Genomic DNA, 24,455 nt, shown 5'->3' on the forward strand with positions numbered 1-24,455 from the left:
ATCAAGGGATATGGGCAGAAAGCAGGAACGGGGTACTGAGTTTGGATGATCAGCCATGATCATATTGAATGGTGGTGCCGGCTCGAAGGACCGAATGGCCGACTCCTGCACCTATTTTCTATGTTTCTAAATACCCAAGTTCTGGTACAAAAAGTGAAATGTGCTAGTTGTCACAAAATAGATCCATATTTTGTTATTAAATCTTGCAGCAATTTTCATTATTCTCTCATGTTAAAATTTGATTGACTTGAAATCAATTTTGAAATGACAGCACCAAACATACCACAGCAACGTGGTTGCTTAGCAACGAAAGCTCTGCTTTGGAAATGGTTCTTTTAAAGTTATGAATTTTGAGGCATCATATTTTACAATACTCCAAAAATTTGAGTGGGTACTTCAAGGTATACTGAAATTATGTTTGCCTCAGGTGCACAGAGTGAATGCCGTGCATTGTGTGCATCATTTGGAGTACTGTGGATGCTTTTGGACCTTAGATGGGTGGAAGCGAGGCTTGTTGAACACTCCCAGGACAACTAAATCTTTTCAAACTGGGACCCCTATTGGTTCTTAATTTTCATCCATCTTTTAAGTAATAAACACTGTCTAGACTTGCCCACTCCTTTCTCATCCCTCCCCAGCCTCTCCCCGTTCATTATCCTGCCACTCTAGGTCCCCACTCTCAATTCACTAGATCCTTGAGCCAGTGTTTGGACCTTAGATAATTGGCTTTATCTGACCTTTGTTGATCACTCCCAGGCCAACTAGGTCTTCTGTGACTGGGATGCCTTTTTAGTTACTAATTAATTTTCATTCATCTTTTGGGTAGCAAGCACTGTCTAGACTTCCCCACCCTTTTTCCATCCCTCCCCAACTTCTCCCTGTTCATTATTCTGCCACCCTTGGTCCCCACTCTCAATTCACCATATAGTGCATTCAGAATGTATTCAGACCCCTTCACTTTTCCACATTTTGTTAAGTTACAGCCTTATTCTAAAATGGATTAAATTCTTTTTTTTTTTACCATCAATCTACACACATTACCCCATACCCAATACCCCAAATAAAAAAAACAAAAACAGGTATTTAGAAATTTTTGCTAAGTAATTAAAAATAAATAAATGAAATATTAAGTTTACTTAAGTATTCATACCTTTTACTCAGTACTTTGTTGAGGCAGCTTTGGTAATGATTACAGCCTCAAGTCTTCTTGATTCTACAAGCTTGGCACACCTGTATTTGGGTAATTTCTCCCATTCTTCTCTGCAGATCCTCTCAAGCTCTGTCAGGTTGGATGGGGAGCATCGATGCACAGCAATTTTCAGGTCCCTCCAGACATGTTTGATCGGGTTCAAGTCCGGGCTCTGGCTGGGCCATTCAAGGACATTCACAGACTTGTCACAAAGCCACTCCTGTGTTGTCTTGGCTGTGTGTTTAGGGTCGTTTTCCTGTTGGAAGGTGAACCTCCGCCCCAGTCTGAGGTCCAGAACACTCTGGAGCAGGTTTTCATCAAGGATCTCTCTGTACTTTGCTCCGTTCATCTTTCCCCCAATCCTGATTAGTCTCCCAGTTCCTGCCGCTGAAAAACATCCCCACAGTATGATGCTGTCACCACCATGCTTCACCGTAGGTATGGTATTGGCCAGGGGATGAGCGGTGCCTGGTTTCCTCCAGACGTGACGCTTGGCATTCAGGCCAAAGAGTTCAATCTTGGTTTCATCAGACCAGAGCACCAGAGAAAACAACCCTTTTGGCAAACTCCAAGCCTCATGTGCCTTTCACTGAGGAGTGGCTTCCGCCCGGCCACTCTCCCATAAAGGCCTGATTGGTGGAGTGCCTCAGATATAGTTGTCCTTCCGGAAGGTTCTCCCATCTCCACAGAAGAACTCTGGAGCTCTGTCAGAGTGACCATCGGGTTGTTGGTCACCTCCCTGAACAAGGCCCTTCTCCCCCGATTGCTCAGTTTGGCCGGGCGGCCAACTTTATGAAGAGTCCTGGTTATTCCAAATTCTTCCATTTAAGAACGACGGAGGCCACCGTGCTCTTTGGGACCTGCAATGCTGCAGAAATTGTTTTATACCCTTCCCCAGATCTGTGTCTCGACACAATCCTGTCTCGGAGGTCTACGGACAATTCCTTCGTCTTTAAGGCTTGATTTTTGCTCTGACATGCACTGTCAGCTGTGGGACCTTATGTAGACAGGTGTGTGCCTTTCCAAATCATGTCCAATCAATTTAATTTACCACTGGTGGACTCCAATCAAGGTGTAGAAGCATCTCAAGGATAATCAATGGAATTACGATGAACTTTTTGAGTGTCATAGCAAAGGGTCTGAATACTTATGTAAATGTGATATTTCAGTTTTTTTTTAATTGCAAAAATTTCTAAACACCTGTTTTTGCTTCTTCATTCTGTGGTATTGTATGTAGATTGATGATAAAAAAATAATCCATTTAAAAATAAGGCTGTAATGTAACAAAATGTGGAAAAAGTGAAGAGGTCTGATTACTTTCTGAATGCTCTGTATCCTTGACCCAGTGTTACCATTGAGCCAAGACTCAATCTCACTGTCCATCCATCACTGTTTGTCATTGATATCCACTCCTCAGCTCTGCATCATTCTTTTGCTTTAATATTTCTACCTGACCATTGGGGTTTGTGGAGAGGTCTATGATCCCTTACCTTCCCGATGACTATCTCATTGTCAGGGGCTGATTTGCTCCACTTTAACCACCATATTTCTCCAGTCGCCAAGAAGTACAAAGTGCGAGAGGAACTCAGCAGGTCAGGCAGCATCTGTGGAGGGAATGGATTGATGATTTTTTGGGTCGAGATCCTTCTTCAGACTGATATATAAAGAAGGGTCCTGACACAAAACACATATGGTATTCTGTCCATTCCCTCCATAGATGCTGCCTTAGCATAACATTGAGTTCCTCCAGCACTGTGTTTTGCTCAAAACTTCAGCATCTGCAGTTCTCTATTCTTTGTTTTGCCAAACAGCTGTGCCCATATAATCCCCTCTTCCACTCTTCACAACCTCTCTGAATGGCGTACTCAATGACACATGTTTGATGAAGGGACTGCACAACTGAAGTTCACAGCAGGAGAGCCAATGACTCAGACCTTTACTTTTCTATAATGCATAGCTGTACTACAGATTGGGTCTCCTTGGATTTCCAGACCGTGGTTTCTGGATATCTTCTGATGGTGTACATTTGGAAATTATTTGTCTATTGAATGCAGTGTTTAAAGCATGTCAAACTGATTACACAAGATAACAGACCATAAAATACAGTTCATTCATTTATGGTCTTAGGCTAAGGAGAATGAAATACAAGGTTATTTTCTTCCTCAAAGTATGTTAATGATACACCTTTGCTGGATGACAATCAGTTGATTTTCTGATACAAACCACATTCCATTGTGGGAATATAGCTATATAAATTGTACAAAGTGCATTCACTTGGAGGAGAGTAACTGTATATGTTTTAATTCTTTAAATTCAGTCAAGGGATATTCATATTATGGTAAAGGCAGCAGTTACTAATAATACATTGAACATGGAACAGTACAGCACAAGAACTGGCCCTTCGACCTTCAATGTCTGTGCCGAATAAGATGCCAAAACGAAGTCTTGTCTGCCTGCATATAATCCACATTGCTCCATTCCCTGCACATTCATCCCATCAACCCTGGCAGCGCATTCCAGACACTCACCATCCTCTGTGCAAAAAAAAAACTTGCCTCGCGCTAATGTTTACTAAGGTTATCCAGTTTCTATATTTAAACTATGTTTCTTTTCATTTTAATTAAATCGTTATGGATTTCTAATGTGAATCTGAGTTTTGTAATAAAGTTTTTGATCAATAAAGTACACTTTCTTGTTTTATTTGTATGGGTTTAATGAGGAATAATAACAGAATAGATATAATACTACTTTATTCTAGTTTGTTGGTTTTCTCCTTTTTCATCCTTTTTGTCAGAATACATTGACTTAATAAGATGGTGTGTTAAATAGTTCTACGACTATGTTTGCTTCAGTAGTTTCACAATGTTACCCCCGTACTTGTCCAGATAAACACAAATTCCTTAAATTGAAACACACAATTTTAAACTGTGAGTCTATGGAAACACTTAGAAATTGGGCTAACGTAAAATAAAAACAGATATTGCTGGAAATGCTCAGCATGCCACGCAGTATCTGTAGGAAGAGAATCAATGTTAACATTTTAGGTCAAAGACCTATCATTGGAACTGGAAACTTAAAATTAAGTTAGATTTAACTTAAGGGGCTTTCCCACTGCGGCGACCTAATCTGCGAGTTTAGAAGAGTTTGCCCTTGACTCAAACTCGCAGCAGGGTTGACACGTGGTCCTAGGAGGTCCTGCGAGGTCACTGGAACTCTCCTTCATACTCGAGGGAAGTTCCTGCATACTCGCAGCCTCAGCTAGGCCACGGAATTTGTTTTGGCATGTTGAAAATTTTTCGGCGAGTAAAAATTGGTCGGCATGGTTCTTTTTAACTCGTAGTGCAGTGGAGTGGGGTCGCTATTTAATTACAGGCAGTCGAGGGCAACCGTAGGCAATCTCCTTCGCTGACCGGGCATTTTAATTGGCTCATTGGAGTTTTCAGGACCAAGGAAAACCGACCGGTAGGTTAAATGCCCACTAAACTTTATTAAAGGTACACAAAAATGCTGGAGAAACTCAGCGGGTGTAGCAGCATCTATGGAGCGAAAATATAAACTTTATTAAACGTTGTCTGACTTCTTAAAATTGTCTCCCCCTCCTTCTCCACCCCTTCTCCCCCCCCTTCTTCCCTCCCCTTCTTCCCTCCCCTTCTCCCCTCCCTTCTCTCGCCCCCTTCTCTAACCCCCTCCTCTCCCCCCCTTCTCTCCCCCCCTTCTCCCCCCCCTTCTCTCCCCCCCCTTCTCTCCGCCCCCTTCTCTCCCCCCCCTTCTCTCCCCCCTTCTCTCCCCCCCTTTCTCTCCCCCCCTTCTCTCCCCCCCTTCTCTCCCCCCCTTCTCTCACCCCCCTTCTCTACACCCCCTTCTCTCCCCCCCCGTCTCTCCCCCCCGTCTCTCCCCCCCGTCTCTCCCCCCCCTTCTCTCCCCCCCCTTCTCTCCCCCCCCTTCTCTCCCCCCCTTCTCTCCCCCCCTTCTCTCCCCCCTTCTCTCCCCCCCCTTCTCTCTCCCCCTTCTCTCGCCCCCTTCTCCCCCCTTTCTACCCCCCTCCCCCTTCTCCCCCCCCTTCTCCCCCCCCTTCTCCCCCGCGCTCTCTAAAGGACTTAACGTACACGGTGCAGCCGTCTTTTACCACCCTCTTCATCGCGGGTGTGAATTTCAGACAGCGCTCCCCCACTTTCCCTGGCCCCCGCCTTTGCGATGTGTTTCTGTGTGTGTACGGTCGGTCGATCCAGCTCGCGGTTTCATCGCTGATGGTCGATCCAGCTCGAGGTTTTCCAGGCGAGTGCCCTCGAGCTTCAAGGTCGAAGGCACTCTTCTGAACTCGCAGATTAGGTCGCCGCAGTGGGACAGCCCCTTAACACAGAGGGTGGCAAAAGATGGGTAGCACAAGGGAAATATCTCAGAGAGAGTTGCTCAGGGGATTCTGATACTTAAAATGCCATCTAGCCGCACCCTTTCAGAGATATCCTTTGGCCTATCGCCCCTCCTGCAGCTTCATTGTAACTGTTCAAGAAGGAACTGCAGATGCTAGAAAATCGAAGGTAGACAAAAATGCTGGAGAAACTTAGTGGGTGCAGCAGAATCTAAGGAGCGAAGGAAATAGGCAACGTTCTCTTATCACAGATACTGCTTGACCTGCCAAATGTTCCCAGCATTTCTTGTTTTAAATTCAGATTTTTGGAATCCTCAGTTTATTGATTTTCAATTTCATTAGAAATTTGACTAACTTGCTCAGAGTTTTTCTGTCTTATTATAAAACGTTAGCTTTCTACAAGGTTAAGTGGTCCGTAAAGTTTAATATGAATGGAACCATATGCAATTTGTAGTTATTATAAACGTATGCACAGGGATTTCCAACTTTGACCAGTTTATTAGACTGCAGACCAATTTATTTAAATTAATGTTCGTGGTCTATGAGAGGCAGATGTATATAGATTGGGAATTTCAAATCATGTTCAATGATTTATGAAAGAGATGCATTTCTGGAGAAGTTTTGTTAAGCATATGTTTGTACCTTGAAAATCTCTTTAGTTTTGACCAGTTACAGGATGTCGTGCAGTAGAATTACTTTGTCGATTTAGTGATCCACTGGGTAAATGTTTGTCGATCCCTCCATATAAAGGTAGAGTACAAGCTCCTGATATTATCTTTCCACAGGAGTTTCAGGTGGGTGTCAGTTGGGTCATACATCAATTGGATATCATATTAACTGGATCTGCTCATCAAATCTAATAATAGTTAATAGGAGAATTGGTTCCATAAATATAACCACCCTCAACAATGGCTGGCCCCAGAAGATGAGAATAAAGAAGAATAAAGAGTTTGCAACCACATTTAGTAAAAATATGCAAACTAGAGATTTATGTTTTGCTCCTCCTGATGTGTCTGTATACTCACGGTTCATTTCATTTTTGACCAATCTTCCACGACTGTCCAACCCAACTTTACTTATGTTGGAGAAGAAAATATATTTGTTGTAAATATAACTTGGTTTATTTTTCTAAGAAAATCCTTCTGATTAACCTTAATTGCTTTGGTTCATTTGAAAGTGGTAAATATGGTCTGTATATGCCCAATCTGAACATCACTGAGGAAGTTATTGTTGAGTAGTCCAAAACCCTGTCAGGCACATTCTCTATAATTTTACTAATTATTTAATGCAGATAGATTAGGTGGTATTTAGCGAGGTTGGATTTGAGGGAAGGCCAAAGCAAGGCAATTTTCGACATTGGTAGAAATATGACAGTGTTTAGCTGTACTGAAAGAGCTTAGTCAGGGTTAAGAATAGTCCAAGTTAAGTCCAATAGTTAAGAATAGATGCTCTCAAGGTTCTGTATACATTACAATCATCAGATGTTTTCTAAATGGAGTGAGTTAAACAGTTTGAAGAGTAATTTCTGTAATGATGGAGGAGCCAAACATAAATCTCCAGTTAGCACATTTTTGCTAAAAGTGGTTGCAAACTCTTTATTCTTCTTTATTCTCGTCTTCGTCAGCCATTGTTGAGGGTGGTTATATTTATGGAACTGATTCTCCTATGAACTATTATTTTATACCATTCACAACTGGACCTGGCAGGTCTGCAGAGTTTGACCTGATACATAGTTTGTATAATTGCTTGCTTGCTTCCATTATGTAACATTTGTTCGCTTTGCACTATTAGCTTCACCACGTTACAACTTTGTTCTGAAGTATGCCCAGTAAAGCACCAGACACATTTGTCCATGCATATTCTTGAGCCTGGTTGAATTCCTGCTAAATAGTAATTATAAAGTAAGTGATTTAATAGACCACGATTACAATTCTGCTATGATAATGGTTCATAGTACTCACGGATGTCAAGTTTAAGTTGCATGATTTATAATAAATCTATACAGTTTGTTACTTAGTGCAGGATGGAATTTACCCTCAGTTTGAAAACAAACTTCATCTCTTCAAAGGAATACACAGTGATTGTTCATAATGATACTGACATAGATATATATTTACTAGATTGGTGATCTACAACTCAAGTAGTTTCATCATCTGAATTTGAAGATGAAATGAGACCTCGTGGCTCATGGGATCCAGGTCAATGCTGAGTATTCTTGGTGCCATTCCCTTCCAACTGAGCCTCCACATCCTCGGGTGTGTCCTGCCACACCAGGAATGATGATTTTGCAGAAGATAGACACAAATTGCTGGAGTAACTCAGCGGGACAGGCAGCACCTCTGGAGAGAAGGAATGGGTGACGTCTTGGGTCGAGACCCTTGTTGAGACTGAGAGTCAATAGACAATAGACAATAGGTGCAGGAGTAGGCCATTCGGCCCTTCGAGCCAGCACTGCCATTTAATGTGATCATGGCTGATCATCCCCAATCAGTACCCCGTTCCTGCCTCCTCCCCATATCCTCCGGCTCCGCTATTTTTAAGAGCCCTATCTAGCTCAGTCTTGAAAGTATCCAGAGAACCGTCCTCCACCGCCCTCTGAGACAGAAAATTCCACAGGCTCACAATTATCTGTGAGAAAAAGTGTTTCCTCGTCTCCGTTCTAAATGGCTTACCCCTTATTCTTAAACTGTGGCCCCTGGTTCTGGACTCCCCCAACATCGGGAACATGTTTCCTGCCTCCAGCGTGTCCAAACCCTTAATAATCTTTTATGTTTCAATAAGATCCCCTCTCAACCTTCTAAACTCCAGAGTATACAAGCCCAGCTGCTCCATTCTCTCAGCATATGATAGTCCTGCCATCCCGAGAATTAACCTTGTAAACCTACGCTGCACTCCCTCAATAGCAAGAATGTCCTTCCTCAAATTAGGGGACCAAAACTGCACACAATATACTCCAGGTGTGGTCTCACAAGGGCTCTGTACAACTGCAGAAGGACTTCTTTGCTCCTATACTCAACTCCTCTTGGTATAAAGGCCAACATGCCATTCGCTTTCTTCACTGCCTGCTGTACCTGCATGCTTACTTTCATTGACTGATGAATAAGGACCCCCAGATCCCATTGTACTACCCCTTTTCCCAACTTGACACCATTTAGATAGTTATCTGCCTTCCTGTTTTTCCTACCAAAGTGGATAATCTCACATTTATCCACATTAAACGGCAACTGCCATGCATCTGCCCACTCACCCAACCTGTCCAAGTCACCCTACATTCTCATAGCATCCTCTTCACAGTTCACACTGCCACCCAGCTTTGCCATCTGCAAATTTGCTAATGTTATTTTAAATCCCGCACCCCACTAATCACTGCCTGCCATTCTGAAAGGGGCCCGTTAATCCCTACTCTTTGTTTCCTATTTGCCAAGCAATTTTCTATCCATGTCAGCACTCTACCCCCAATTCCATGTGTCCTAATTTTGCCCATCAATCTCCTGTGTGGGACCTTATCAAATGCTTTCTGAAAGTCCAGGTACATACATTACATAGACTATACTATTCAAAAACCAAAATAAATAAACTTTTCCCTAACATCTCACCCATTTGTGATAAATGTCAGTCTCAAGAAGCTACCATAGCGCACTCTTTTGTTTTTTGTATAAAAATCCAAAAATTCTGGAATGAAATATTCGAAATTTTCCCAATATTATTTAAAATAAAACTGATACCAAAAGCAGAATGGATTATTTTTGGAATAACGGAAGGTAGCCCTGAACTAAACGTGTTTCAAAAGAATTTATTTAATTACGGGCTAATAACGGGAAAAAAGCTTATACTCAAATTCTGGAAAAACGCTCCTATACCAACAACAAAAATGTGGATTTCAAACATGCTCGAAACATTACACCTGGAAGATATGAGACTCCTCCTCGCAGGCAAAGCAGACCACTTCCAAAAGATGTGGTCTGCATTTATGAGCTTACTAGAAGCATAAAGTGCAACAGTAATTTAAAAAATAAATGGTGCCAGGATCTGGTAACGGGGGATGAAAAATATGGTTGGTATATCCCTTTTTGCGGAGTTTTTTTATAATAGAGCGATTGTTTCTCTTTCTTTCTTTTCTAGGGTCTATTTCTTAACTTTCTTCTCTAACTCTCTCTCTAATGGGCTCTCTTTTTCCAACACTTTCCTGCACTTTCACGACTCTTTCTCACTTTCCTTACTTCTTTTATTTCTATCTTTCTTAAAGCTCAAAAAATGAAGGGGTACAACAAATGTAATAAGATATATGTGGTGTGTATTACTGTAAATTATTGTACTTCTAATAAAAAAAACAAAAAAAAAACTATCTTCACTGCAAAAAAAAAAGCAAAAAAATAAAAAATAAATAAAAAAAGAAAGTCCAGGTACACTACATCCACTGGCTCTCCCTTGTCCATTTTCCTAGTTACATCCTAAAAAAATTCCAGAAGTTTAGTCAAGCATGATTTCCCCTTCGTAAATCCATGCTGACTTGGACCGATCCTGTTACTGCTTTCCAAATGTGCCGCTATTTCAGGGGAGTCGGGGGAGGGGGAGGGGGAGATCCAGAGATAAGGAAGTAAGGTGTGAGAACGAGACATCAAAGGGGGTGGAGATTGAGGAAAATGTAGAACAGATCATTGTTAACCAGGAGAAGGTAACAACAAAGCAAACAAATAAAATGTAATCAGGGACAGTTAGACTGGTCGGAGAACTGGGAAGGAGGAGGGATGGAGAGAATATTGATTTTTCTAACCATGTAACCCTTGCTTTCCCTCTCTCTCCATCCCTCCCCCACCCCAGTACTCCGATCAGTCTGACTAGTTTAATTTAGTTTAGTTTAGAGATACAGCGCGGAAACGTCTTTGGAGTGTGGGAGGAAACCGAAGATTTCGGAGAAAACTCACGTGGTCACGGGGAGAACGTACAAACTCCATACAAGACAGCACCCATAGCTGTAAGGCAGCAACTCTACTGCTGCGCCACCGTGCCGCCCTGACTGACTGTACCTGATTACATTTTATTTCTGCTTTGTTGTTACTTTCTCTTAGCTAACAACTATCTATTCTACATTATCCTTGAATGTCAACCCTTTGATGTCTCATTGTCAGACCTTGCACTTCCTTATCTCTGTATCTCCCCCTCCCTCTCCCCCTGACTCTCAGTCTGAAGAAAGGTCTCGACCCCAAACGTTATCCATTCCTTCTCTCCAGAGATGCTGCCTATCGCGCTGAGTTATTCCAGTATTTTGTGTTTATCTTTGGTTTAAACCAGCATCTGCAGTTCCTTCCTACTCATGGTGCTCTTGCGGTATGTGATATCTGAAAAGTGATCTTCATTTTTAACAAAATTTTATTTCATCAAATGGCTTAATGGGAATCATATTTATATATCTGCCTCATTACTCACCATTGGTTACTATTCTAATAATGTAATTTCAGTGGCAGATTATTGAGCGATATCTCAGACTAGTAGTCCATTTGCCAGTGTGACCAATTAGAATGCATACTGTGATTCTTTTGTCACTTGTGTGAGGTCATTGAACTTTTGTAGTGGTATTTCTGGATCCTTGGGATACTCCAATTAGTTGTCAATTAGTGTAGACCTGCTTTGAACCTCCTTCAATCCTCTGCAGCCTCTGAAAATCATGGAACATGGTGTGTACAGTGTGCTACCACTTTCCATTGTTTAATAGCGCTAAAATAGTTGTAGAATCCCTGTTAGTACTCGTTACAACTGAATGGCTTCTCCGTTTAAAGGTGAATATCAGTTTTGTGCTGCAAACTAGATTCAATCAGTCCATACCACGTAAGATATTGGATGCTTGCTGAACTGTTGAAACATTGTGTTTGGCACTGGCTGGATGCTGCATTCATGGGAATGAGTGGGCAGCATTTCGCTGATGTGCTGCATTCATTCCATCCAATAGACATGCATTAATTGTGTATCCTGATCTCTGAAACTGTTTTGAGGGACATTATACATTTATTATTAATACTGTCTTTTCTTGTTACAAAAAATCATAATAAAATGTCCTCTGCCAACAATACATATTTTGCTTTTAAATCTGTGGATATTTTTAGTCTTTGCCATCGCATTGAATTAAGCAAATATACATAACTATAATCTGCTCCATGTTATTAAAAAGATTTCTACAATTTATAATTAGCCATGTCTCTCTAATATATATCATGTCACTGATAAATTTAACAGTTTTTGAAATTCAGATTTTTGCTGTCCTCGGTGCATAATTAAATTAGGAAAAACATTCGCCCCAGCATTTGGTGCCCAAATCAATAATAATATATGAATTAAAAGAAACTCTTGCATCCCTACGTTTTAATTTCTGCAAAAGTTAAATTTGAATAGTATAATGGCATCAAACACACATATGAATGATATTCATATTACAGCTGCAGCTTCAAAGATTTGTGGTACTTTCATAGCTGCACATATCAATTGGAGGAAATGCTTCACTTTTAGAAGGTGTGGGTGACACCATTACATTTATTATTGGCTGTGCATTTCTCGGCCAGATTCGGAAGCTGTTGTGTATGTGCCTATTAATATTTTTGGCACTGAGTCAGCATAGTTACTCTTATTAAATATGAATCATGAACTAATGCAATAATTTATAATTAAAGTGTTCAACTTTAAACTTTGTTTTGTGATTGCACTGTGGATAATGAAAGATACTGTTCATTCTTGCTGCACAGAACTATTTTCCAGCATTTATTGGAGTGACAGTTATTTCATTCTCAATCAGATTGCTGTTGTTTTGGAGTCAGTGTTCTCCTATTGACATAACCTCCATTATATAACCGATTAAAGTCTTTTTTTTAATCTGGTGGTACATCCATGCAAAGTTTATTTTAGTTTAGGCTATTTATTGCAGGCTATTTGTAAAGTTGAATTAGTTATTACTCTGTTCACTCATGGACACTATGATGGTGTGGACAGTCAGCTGTTAAGTTTTTGTAACTCATTACTAGATCTGCTGCAAATACAAGTCAAAAATAATACACATAATATGATAGGATAACTGTTGCTTAGTCTCAGACTATGTCTCTCTGTTATGACATCACTCTTGCCTCTGGTTATTAGGTTCATCCCTGTGATGTACAAGCCCAGCTCCTTGACTTGACTGACATGGAAGAACAGCCCTATGATCTGGAATTTGAAGATGCTGTGAACTTTAAAGAAGGCACAGAATCCCATCAGGTCAGTTCCAACAATTGCCAGTGTAAAAAGAAGAGATATTGTTCCTGAAACCATAAAAAAATCATCTGACTGCTTCTAGCTGTTGAGACCATTTTCAAATCTACATTGTATCAGTTCTGATCACCTAACAAATAGTAAATCCTATCAAAAATAGTAAATCTTATCAAAAATAGTAAATCCTATCAAAATAGTAAATTCCATCAAAAACAGTGATAACATGCACATTAATGATTTGATGGAAACTGTTATAATAAATTCATAGTATGCATTCACTTCTTTTGTGTTTATAATGTCAGACTGAGTTTTAACAATACCTACGTGTAAATCATCAATATTGTACTCATGATAGCTGAAGCTAATAGTTGGTACTTCCAGATAAAAAGGCCAAAAAAGGGAACCTATAATTTGGATGAATTCTGGACATCCAAGAGTAATTTATAGATGATTCCATTTTTTTTGGAAACAGTCACTCTTGGAAACATATTAGTCAATTATGCATATACATTTCCTCGAAAACACACTAAGCAAACAATCTGTTTTAGATTATGTTTTTGAGGAATAAATAGTGATGTCGACTCATGGTGAACTTTTCAGCTCTTTTTTCAATAATAGCTTGGGATCTTTATGTCCATGTGGGAGTGCATGATTAGTTTAATGCATGAAAGACTGTGTGAAGCTACAATTAGTTGCTGGGCAGAGAATAGATTTGGTGGCAAGAGAATGCAAAGTACCAAAGTATTTTCATAGGGGTTTAGTTGTGACCTGAGAAGTATGTAAAGGTATGAGAGGCATACATAGGGTAAAGTCAGACCTTTTTCCCAGGGTAGAAATATAAAAGTTCAGAGGGCATAGCTTCAAGATGAGAGGGACAAAGGTTTTGAGATGTGTGGGGTAAGCTATTTACATAGAGAGTAGTGGGTGCCTGGAACGCACTGCCAGATGTAGTGGTGGAGGCAGATACAGTAGTGGCATTTAGAGGATTTTAGATAGGCACATGGATATGCATGGAATGGAGAGATAAGGATCATATGCAAGCAGAGGAGATTAGTTCAAGAGTCAAGAGTGTTTTATTGTCTTATGCCCCAGATTTGTTAGTTATTGCGTATGTGTGCATGTGTATACACACACTGAACTTATGTCCCAGACAGGACAAGGAAATTCTTACTTGCTGCAGCACAACAGAAACATAGTACATAACGGGAGAAGAAAAAATGTTCAGTGTGTATATACACATGCACACATACGCAATAACTAACAAATATAGTGCAATAATAATAATAGTCTGTTGCAGCTCAGAGCTTATTTGTTGTCGTGTTTAATAGCCTGATGGCTGTAGGGAAGAAGCTGTTCCTGAACCTGGACATTAGAGTTTTCAGGCTCCTGTACCTTCTTTCCGATGGCAATGGTGAAATGAGTGTGTGGCCAGAACGGTGTGGGTCTTTGATGATGTTGGCTGCCTTTTTGAGGCAGCGACCGATAGATCCCTTTGATGGTGGGGAGGTCAAAGCCGGTGATGGACTGGGCAGTGGGTACAACATTTTGCAGTCTTTTCCGCTCCTGGACGTTTAAGTTGCCGAACCAAGCCACGATGCAACCAGTCAATATGCTCTCTACTGTAAAACTGTAGAAGTTCAGGTGAATCCTCATTGATATGCCGAAACTCCGTAATCTTCTCAGGAAGTAGTCGCTGATGTGCCTTCTTTATAATTGCATCAGTGTGCTGGGTCCAGGAAAGATCTTAAGAAATATGCACGTCCAGGAATTTGTAATATTTGACCCTCTCCACCATTGTCCCATTGATGTAAACAGGATTGTGTATCCTCATCCTTCCCCTACCAAAGTCCACAATCAGTTCCTTGGTTTTACTGATGTTGAGAGCTGGGTTGTTGTGCTGGCACCATTTGATCAATCTGTGGATCTCACTTCTATACTCTGACATCACCATCTGTGATTCATCCAACATTAGTGGTGCCGTCGGCGAACATGATGATGAAATTCACACTATGTCCAGCTACACAGTCATAAGTATAGAGTGAGTAAAGCAGGGGGCTGAACATACAGCCTTGAGGTGCTCCCATACTGATTGTTACTGAGGATGAAGTGTTTCTGCCAATTCGAACAGACTGTGGTCTGTGGATGAGGAAGTCGAAGATCCAATTGCAGAGGGATGCGCAGAGACCCAGTTCCGTGAGCTTGGTAACCAGCTTTTTTTTAAACAAAATTATTTATTTAAATATTAAAATTGTATTTACAACACAATAAAACAAAACAGAACCCACCACCATAGTCCAAGACAAAACAAATAAACTACTAAACAACTATATTACAATCCTTGTCCAGGATACATTCAACCCCCATCGGTGCCCAACGGTCCCGGAAATCCCCCAGGGTGACCGTGGACAGCGCGTATTCCCTTTCTCGTACCACCCGGGCGCGGACGTAAACCCCGGAAAAGGGGCAGGCAGCTGGCTCGGGCAGAGCCCTCTTCCGCCTGCCGCCGTGACTCACGGATGGCTAGCTTGACCAGGCCCAGGACATCTTCAGCCCTACCCTCTCCCCTATGTACAGGGCATGGTAACCAGCTTGGATGGGATGATGGTATTGAACACCGAGCTGTAGTCTATAAAAAACAGCCTGATGTACAGGTTTTTATGATCCAAGTAGTCCAATGCAGAGTGGAGAGCTTGTGAGATCACATTGGTAACTTGGTATAATGTTCAGCATGAACATTGTGGGCTAAAGGGCCTGTTCTTGTGCTCTATTGTTCTACGTTCAATCTTATTTCTTTGCTTCAGAAAATTTCAGCTGATCATAGATTGGAAAAATAAATGAAATTCTTTATTTTTAAAGTTACCTACTTGTACAGAGGCATTAGAAAAAAGAAGCTAATGTATCTTCAGATGATATTGCCAAGGAGCAGTTAAGAGTTGAAAAAGTGAAGGGTGCAAAGGAAATCTCCAGAAATAGAAAGTACATTTTTTGCCAACAATTTGATAAGAGTGGAACAAAGCAAGAACAAGTAATCCATGGAGATGATTTGGGATAATTGGAAATTGGAAGAGGATCCTCTCATTAAATGTGTCAAATCCTACAGAGGTCAAGAATAATGAATAAAACACAATGTACTACTCATAGTTAGGATTCCAGTTCTTTATTACTATATAACAATTGTTATCATAAAGAGAGAAACTGAATTATTCACATTTGCTGGAAATCAGGTAGTCAATAACACACTCAGCTATTCACACTTTTCCTCACGACATAGAATGAGACCATTTAGCCTATAGAATCTGTTGGCTCCCAGAGCAGTATCATCACCCCACTTATTTCCCATTTGCTCACACATGTTCCGTTAATGGCCTATTGATTCAACTACCCACTTATTACATCAGTGGCTATGTCCAGTTGCCAATCAATCTTCTAACTAGGTCATCTGTAGGATGCGGGAGAAAACTGAAGCGCCTGTGCAATCCTGACACAGTGAAAAAAGGCGGCACTATGTTGCAGTGGTAGAGCTGTTGCCTCACAGCGCCAGAGACCTGGGTACCATCCTGACTACGGGTGCTGTCTGTGCGGAGTTTGTATGTTCTCCCTGTGACCACATGGGTTTTCTCCGGCAGCTCCAGTTTCTTTCCAAATTCCAAAGATGTGCAGGTTTGCAGGTTGATTGCCCCTAGTGTATAGGATGCAAAAGTAGGATGGCATAGAACTAGTGTACGGATGATCGATGGTCGGCAAGAATTCAGTGCGCCAATTGGACTTACATTCTGCATCATTAAACTAAACTGAAATGCAACATCCCTACTGACTCCAGGGAATCACAGCCCCTTGACTACTAAATTGGAGTAGAATGTGAGATGATATTGAAAATGTCAAATCTATGCATTGTGGAAGCAGTGGAAGGAATAGACCACCTCACAAACCAACCACCCTCCCATTCCATCCGTCAACAGCAGCTCCATCTGCTGAGGATTCAGTGATTCCCACCTTGGTCTCTTAACAAACTGGTGAAAGTACAGCATCCTTCATCCAAGGGACTGCCTTAGAGGAGAAGAGATACTGCTGCCTGAAGGGAAGGTGGGTGAGGGGCTCATTATAAAATGTCCCAGGCACCTACTGCACACTGTGCCCATACAGTGCTGGCTTTCCACTCCTTTTCGGGTGCAATACATTTTCTTTGCTGGTTTCTGAGTGCTGTACTCGCCCACTGGTGCCAAACAACGGTGGAACACTGTCCAAATGCAGACTTAGGTTAGAAGATTCTAGATAGTGAGAAACAGAAAGCACCGGGGGTGCACAAACTATTGGCAACCATTTGCAAGTTGATCAGATTTGTTATTGGCTTTACTTGTTTTAATCATGTTTCTGATTGTTTTAAAAATGTGCATTATACGGCAATCACGATTAAATAAATTGGTCGTAAAGTACAAACCATTTTAAAATTTAACAATGTGGCCAAGACAGCTAATGATAGAAGATCAATTTCAGAGGAACATAAGGGTTCAGAATTTTAAATTGGACGTATTGAGGAACAAGGTGTTAATTTAAATCAGTAAAAAGATGGATGTGTGAAACATGATGGATTATAGAATATAGATAGCAGAGATTTAACTAAGCTCATATGGTGTACAGGATGGAAAGCTGACTAGAAATGCAGAATAAATTTAGCAAATGGAAGAAAGTTCTTCCTACAGTTGGGCAGAAGTAGAGTGAGCATTACAGAATCATAGAAATGTAAGGTACTGAAAAAGAGCATTGAACTAAAGGAAGTGAGCTATCCAGCCTAATCCTACTTCACAACTATTGTTGATGACCTAATGAACATCCATCCCAGTGTGGAGAACAGTCCAGAACTACAAAGGTACTCGATCAGTCTGAAGAAGGGTTTCAACCCAAAACGTTGCCTATTTCCTTTGCTCCATAGATGCTTCCTCACCCGCTGAGTTTCTCCAGCATTTTTGTCTACCCAAGGTACTGGTACAGTCTGGTTTCGACCTAAAACGTCACCTATTCCTTTACTCCAGAGATGCTGCCTGACCCGCTGAGTTACTCCAGCCTTTTGGGGCTATTGTCGGTGTAAACCAGCATCTGCAGTTCTTCCCTACATTACAAAGGTACAGTTGAGTTTCTACACTGGCTCCATGACTGCATTTCTCCAGGAATCCTGACATCTGATCACCTGAGAAACTCTGCCTTCTTTTTGCCTGGGTTGACGTATCTATCTATATTACTAAAAATCTGATCTTGACCACTTCCTGTTATCCTTTATATTGATTTTAGAAAAAATGCTGCCACTTACGGCTGTGATTTTTGGCCATCTTACTCGGGGTCCCCCTTCGCTGCGCAGGACAAGAGAATTTCTCCCATCGATGAAAAATAAAAGAGTTATTACTGTTTAAAAAAATGTTGAGATTCTCTCTCCTGAAGGCCACGCCCCTTCCAGAGGGACTAAAAAACTCGGAAGTGTTGAGTGCCTTAGTCAGTCTCTGCAAGATGGGGGAACAAGAGGGTCTCGTCTCTCAGTCTAAGCTGTGAATAACACTGAACACATGTCTACTAAACCGTGAGTGGTTTTACTGACCTGTCAGTGCCCTTAATGTGGTTTGAAAATATAGTTTGGAAATGCTAAAGCTGTGTTGCCTTTGGTTTGGAAATGCTAAAGCTGTGTTGCCTTTGGTTTGGAAATGCTAAAGCTGTGTTGCCTTTGGTTTGGAAATGCTAAAGCTGTGTTGCCTTTGGTTTGGAAATGCTAAAGCTGTGTTGCCTAATTAAAGTTGCCTTGCCTAATTAAAGTTGCCTTGCCTAATTGAAGTTGCCTTACCTTCTCTATAATTAAAAGTGTAATCTTGACCACTTCCTGTTTGCGCTTTATATTGATTTTAGAAAACACGCTACCACGTACGGCTGTGATTTTTGGCCATCTAACTCAGAGTCCCCCTCCGCTCATCAGGTGCCAAGCATTTTTCCCATCGATGAAAAATAAAAGAGTTATTAGTGTCTTTAAAATGTTGAGATTCTCTCTCCTGTCAATCATGCCATGAAGGCCATGCCCCTTCTGGTGGGAGGGGGGGAGGGACTATAAAACCCAGAAGTGTGGGCTTAGCTCAGTCTCAGCAAGATGGAGGAGTGAGAGGTCACGACTCGCTGTCTTTAGTGGCCTTGCACCCTGCTTGAAATGGCATGAAACTGCACTTGAATTTGGTGGCCTTGCACCCTGCTTGAAGTGGTAAGAAATTGCATTTGAATTTGGTGGCCTTGCACCCTGCTTGAAATGGAATTTGAAGGAATAGCCGTGAGTCAACTGCCAGCCCACCAGCCGTGAGTGAGTGAGCTGCCAGCACAACAGGCTTGAGTGACTGAGCCGCCAGCCCAAGAATCCATTTGGCCAACAATGTCCATACTACCCCACTGGAAACCAGTCCCTTCAGCCCACAACACCCATACTAGCGCTCCAGTAAGCCTAGTTTCATATAGAAAACTCTCACTCCGTTTTCAGAGCAGGTCAGTTGTCAAAGAGGGTTGAATTTGCAGTTATCAGTGAACTCAAATCTCCCAAAGCAGACTCGGTATTCTGATTTCATGTGGTGGGAATAAATTATCAGGTGGAAAGATTCCATGATGTGCTTGACAACCTTGGAAAAATTGCAATGTATCCACTGACTCCTACATATCCATTTTGCGTGATTATTCAAACTGCAAAAGGAGCATTTGCGATGGTATTGAGAATCTTTCATCCATACATTGGGGGGCTGAAGAACAACGGGAGGAATGCACCACCTCACAAATTATCCACCTCTGGCCCTGCCAGGTATATCCAACCTCATTTGGAGAGGAATCGATGATATCTCATTGGCCTCCTCAGATCTCAAAATCCACAGTCACCTTCATTCCTTACCTATTTTATCATTTGGCAGCAAGGAAACAAAAAACGGAAAGCTTATGATGATGACATTAGGTCCACATGTTTCAAAACCTGCCTCACGTGCCACACAGAAATAAACTTCTACTAATACTTTCCATGGAAGCTATCTCTTGCATGGAAAGACCAGAATGGAACGAAGACCAACAATATCAATTTGTGTTTATGTTAAATTTATTATTAAAACCCACATGTCTACATTCTTTGCATTTGTTAGTAAACAAAAGTTAAATATCTCATTAAATGTGGATCAAGGTTCAAATTTATTTGTCACATGCACCAATTAAGGTACAGTGCAACCATACAATTAAAAAGAACACAATACACAATAGAATTAACATAAACATCCACCACAGCATTCTGCACTGTGATGGAAGGCAATAAAGTTCAGTCAATCTTCCTCCTTTGTTCATCCATGGTCGGGGCTGGACCCTCAGTAGTCGCCGCTACGGACGGCCCAATGTGCAAGTCCTCTCGTCGGGATTGTCGAAGCTCCGACGTCGGGACTGATTGAACACACACTACAGCTTGGAGTTCCCGAATTAGCCACTTCCTTACCGGAGACCACGGCTTCAGGCTGTTACAGGTCGCAGGCCGGCGATCGGAGCTCTTCTCCGGCGATGGAAAGTCCATGCTGCGCCTGCTGCTGAACCTCTGGGCCCGACTCCGGGAAAGGCCGCTCCAATCCAAGTTGTTAGGCCGCGAGGGAGGGAAGAAGCAACATGGAAAAAATTTGCATCTCCGTCGAGGTAAGATGACTGAAAAACGGTTTCCCCCTATTCCCCCCCACCACCCTCCACATAAGACATACCAAGAGACATTAAAACAAACATTTGGACATACTAAAAAAACAAAAACAGTCGAAATAACGGACACGCTGCTGGCGAGGTAGCTGACTCGCATCGCCACCCAATGTAACTGATTATTTTACATTGGTGAGGTTCCATTTGAAGTATTGTGTTCAGTTTTGGTCACCTTGCCACAGAAGGATGTTGTTAATCTGGAAAGAGTACAGAGAGGATTTACGAGGATGTCTCCAGGATTTGAGGGGCTGAGTTATAGGGAGATGTTGGGCATGATAGGACTATATTCTGTGGAGCACAGGAGGATGTGGGGTGATCTTACAGAGGTGTATATGATCGTGAGGGGAATAGATGCTTGGAGTATTTTATCCAGAGTAGGGGAATTAAGAACCAGAGGTCACAGATTTCGAGTGAGAGGGGCATAATTTAACATAAACCTGAGGGGCAACTTTTTCATGCAGAGGGCGTCAAGTTTATGGAAGGAGCTTGTTGAGGCAGACACTATAGCAACATTTAAAAAAAAATTCAGCAGGTACATGGATAGGAGAAGTTTAGAGGGCTATGGGTCAAACAAAGGCAGGTGGGTCTAGTATAGTTGGGGCAGCTATCGGCATGTTGGGCTGATGGGCTTGTTTCCACGCTGTAGGACTATAACTATATAAGGATTTGAGTATAAGAGTAGGCAGGTTCTACTGCAGTTGTACAGGGTCTTGGTGAGACCACACCTGGAGTATTGCGTACAGTTTTGGTCTCCTAATCTGAGGAAAGACATTCTTGCCATAGAGGGAGTACAGAGAAGGTTCACCAGACTGATTCCTGGGATGGCAGGACTTTCATATGAAGAAAGACTGGATAGACTTGACTTGTACTCGCTAGAATTTAGAAGATTGAGGGGGGATCTTATAGAAACTTACAAAATTCTTAAGGGGTTTGACAGGCTAGACGCAGGAAGATTATTTCCGATGTTGGGGAAATCCAGAACAAGGGGTCACAGTTTAAGGATAAAGGGGAAGTCTTTAGGACCGAGATGAGAACAAAAATTTTCACACAAAGAGTGGTGAATCTCTGGAACTCTCTGCCACAGAAGGTAGTTGAGGCCAGTTCATTGGCTATATTTAAGACGGAGTTAGATGTGGCCCTTGTGGCTAAAGGGATCAGGGGGTATGGAGAGAAGGCAGGTACAGGATACTGAGTTGGATGATCAGCCATGATCATATTGAATGGCGGTGCAGGCTCGAAGGACCGAATGGCCTACTCCTGCACCTATTTTCTATGTTTCTAACTTGTTCAGATGCATTGCCCAACTTTAATAGGACATGATTTTTTGCGACTACCAATGCATCTATGGTTGCCTTTTATGAACCTTTTGGATTTGACTTGTTTCCTCTTCTGAAATTATTATACACTTGGTTGAGGTCCTCATTGGCTGTATTGCAGGAAGGTCTTTCAACTATGTGTCATAATTTCTAAAACATAGGACTGAACTACAAATAATCCACTTATTTTTTATCCCTATTTGCCTTGGTTCTCTTGTTGTGTAAAGTAAAGCATCCTCAACCTTATTTACTGATCATCAGGACACATTTGAGGTAGAGTATTAAACTTTTTTTTTTTTAATCTGTGTTTCAGTTTCTTCTCAACACTATACTAAGTGTCTGACCCTTTTTCTGGAGTCTAAATCTTTCATAATATACTCAATCCTTGGAACTAGCTTCTGCCTAAAAGATTGTGGACAATCTTTCCACCTCCCACCCAGCTGCTCCTCTCTCTACCTATCTGATCTGAGGTATTGAATTGCACTCCTTCTCAATTGTCTATTTGATTTCAGCAAGACTTTTGACAGAGGAAGATAAGTGACAAGATTTGAGTCGGTGAAGGGAAGACTTAAGGCCCTGTCCCACTTTCCCGAGTTACTTACGAACTCTCTCGAGTTTTCCCCTTGATTCGAACTCGGGGAATGTCAGGTAATGTCGGTAGCGAGCTCGTAGGAGCCCATAGGAGTCCGTAGATGTTTCGTAGCGGCTCGGAATGCCAGCCGTAGGAATTCGGGGCATCAGGTAAGTCGGGACATTTTTTCAACATGTTGAAAAATGTCCACAAGTAAAAATAATAGCCCCGAGTACCCACGAATGGCTATTACCGTAATTCTCTGAGCGAATCAAGGGGAAAACTCGGGAGAGTTTGTGATAACTTGGGAAAGTGGGACAGGGATTTATTGTACTGAATGAGATGAAGTCAGAACTTCTTTGCCTGCAATAGTTGCTGAGGTGGAAACCATAAACACATTGAAAACTACCTGCATGAATACTTGACATGTTATGAATCAGGTAGCTGTGGATCAGGACCTGAAAATTAGACTAGTCACAGTTATTCCATTTGAACCATCCTGTACAGCATAGCCTCTACCTATGCCATAATTTTCTATGATTCTATGAAACTGAGCACTCACTAAATTATGTTTAACACCCTAATTTTGTGGAAGAATGTTAACAACATCACTAGATTTGCTATTTGATAATTTATTTAAATACCAAAAAAGCTTTTCTAGATAGCAAGTACCGTTATTGTTTTGTACCCATGAATTCCGATGTCAATCACATTTAAGAGTAAATGATGAAATGGAATTGCAGAATTCTGTGGAAACATGATACGTTGTCCTTTGATTGAATGCATGTAGAGTTAATGACCTTCTATCCTCGAGACTGTTGAGTTGAAACATTTTGATGTTCACTTCTTCTTCTTCTTGCATATGGCCTGCTCAGCCTAAAGCTGTAGGACAACTTGTTCTATTTGATCTTATGGGATTGTGCACACCAGGTTGATGGCATTTATGGAAACAGGGCAGACCACGTGAAGGTTGCAATCTCCCACCCCCTTGATGTTCACAAAACATTGAAATAAATGGGTAATGCCCACAATTGTGACAATTTTATCCCTATATTTAGCACACTATATAGAGTTTAGATTGTCTTTAGTTTGCAATTTTCTTTAATAATGAAAGTACAATCAATTTTTCTTTTGATACATTCTTGCTTTTTGGCTCCAGAGCATGTTTGTATGTATGTGATCATCAGTAAAGTTAGATTTCAGATGGAGGTTAGTCTTGGATATGACATAAAATACCTTTTTTTTGGATAACTTCTATTCTCTTCTTTATCATTGATTCTCAGTGTATTTGTTGGTCCAGAAGTAGGTTATTTGGCAGCTGCTTTGCGCATTGGTTGAGAAGTTTTGAGAAAATGGTTTCCTTAATGCATTGCAATTAGTTTGTTTTTATCATCTTGTTCAAGTAAAAATGAATCACCATTCAATTTGAAGAGCATTCCTATTAGAGTTTTTATTATTGCAGACACCTTGATATTGGTGCTGAAACCTTTTGCTTATGATGGGCCATTCAGAAATATTTTTCATAATTTTGTACTCGTGTTGACATGCATATTTTGAAAGAAAATGTATGTCACTCATGTGAAAAATACTCACCAATCAGACACATTATGTATACAGTGTGTATACATTATGTATACAGTTCCTTATGACCTACGTCCGAGCAGTCCCTTCTGATCTACATCCAAGACACCTCACATGTTCTTCATGTCCAATCATCTGCCTATAAAAAAACCCTCCTCACCTATTACCTTTGACCTGACTCTCCTCCCATCCATCTTTCTTCCTCCCCATAAAATCAGATTGAAGAGGCGTCCCGACCCGAAATGTCATCTATCCATGTTCTCCTGAGATGCTGCCTGATCCACTGAACTGCAGCACTGTATCTTCTTTTGTGAACCAGCATCTGCAGTTCCTTGTTTCTACATTAAATATACTATCCATTTCCCTGCGGGACACCATGATGTCCGACGTAATATGTTACAAAAACATATGTTGCAAAAAACATGAGTTCTAAATGGATTGCAGAACTATTCACAATGTAATGTTATA

At 41.3% G+C, this 24,455-nt stretch overlaps 1 protein-coding gene across 4 annotated transcripts in view; it reads left to right on the forward strand.

Annotated features, from left to right (window-relative positions):
* Window positions 1-24,455, forward strand: part of dlg2 (discs large MAGUK scaffold protein 2) — a 652,656-nt gene that overhangs the window by 162,739 nt on the left and 465,462 nt on the right. For all 4 annotated transcript variants that reach the window (XR_004412314.1, XM_033022520.1, XM_033022521.1 and 1 more), the window contains one exon: window positions 12,681-12,797. Coding sequence is in view for 3 of the 4 variants with exons in the window: in XM_033022520.1 (XP_032878411.1) it covers window positions 12,681-12,797 (117 nt within the window). In the remaining variant the exon portion in view is untranslated. The remainder of the gene's footprint in view (window positions 1-12,680; window positions 12,798-24,455) is intronic.

The sequence above is a fragment of the Amblyraja radiata genome, chromosome 6 (assembly GCF_010909765.2).
Source record: "Amblyraja radiata isolate CabotCenter1 chromosome 6, sAmbRad1.1.pri, whole genome shotgun sequence".
Classification (NCBI taxonomy): Eukaryota; Metazoa; Chordata; class Chondrichthyes; order Rajiformes; family Rajidae; genus Amblyraja; species Amblyraja radiata.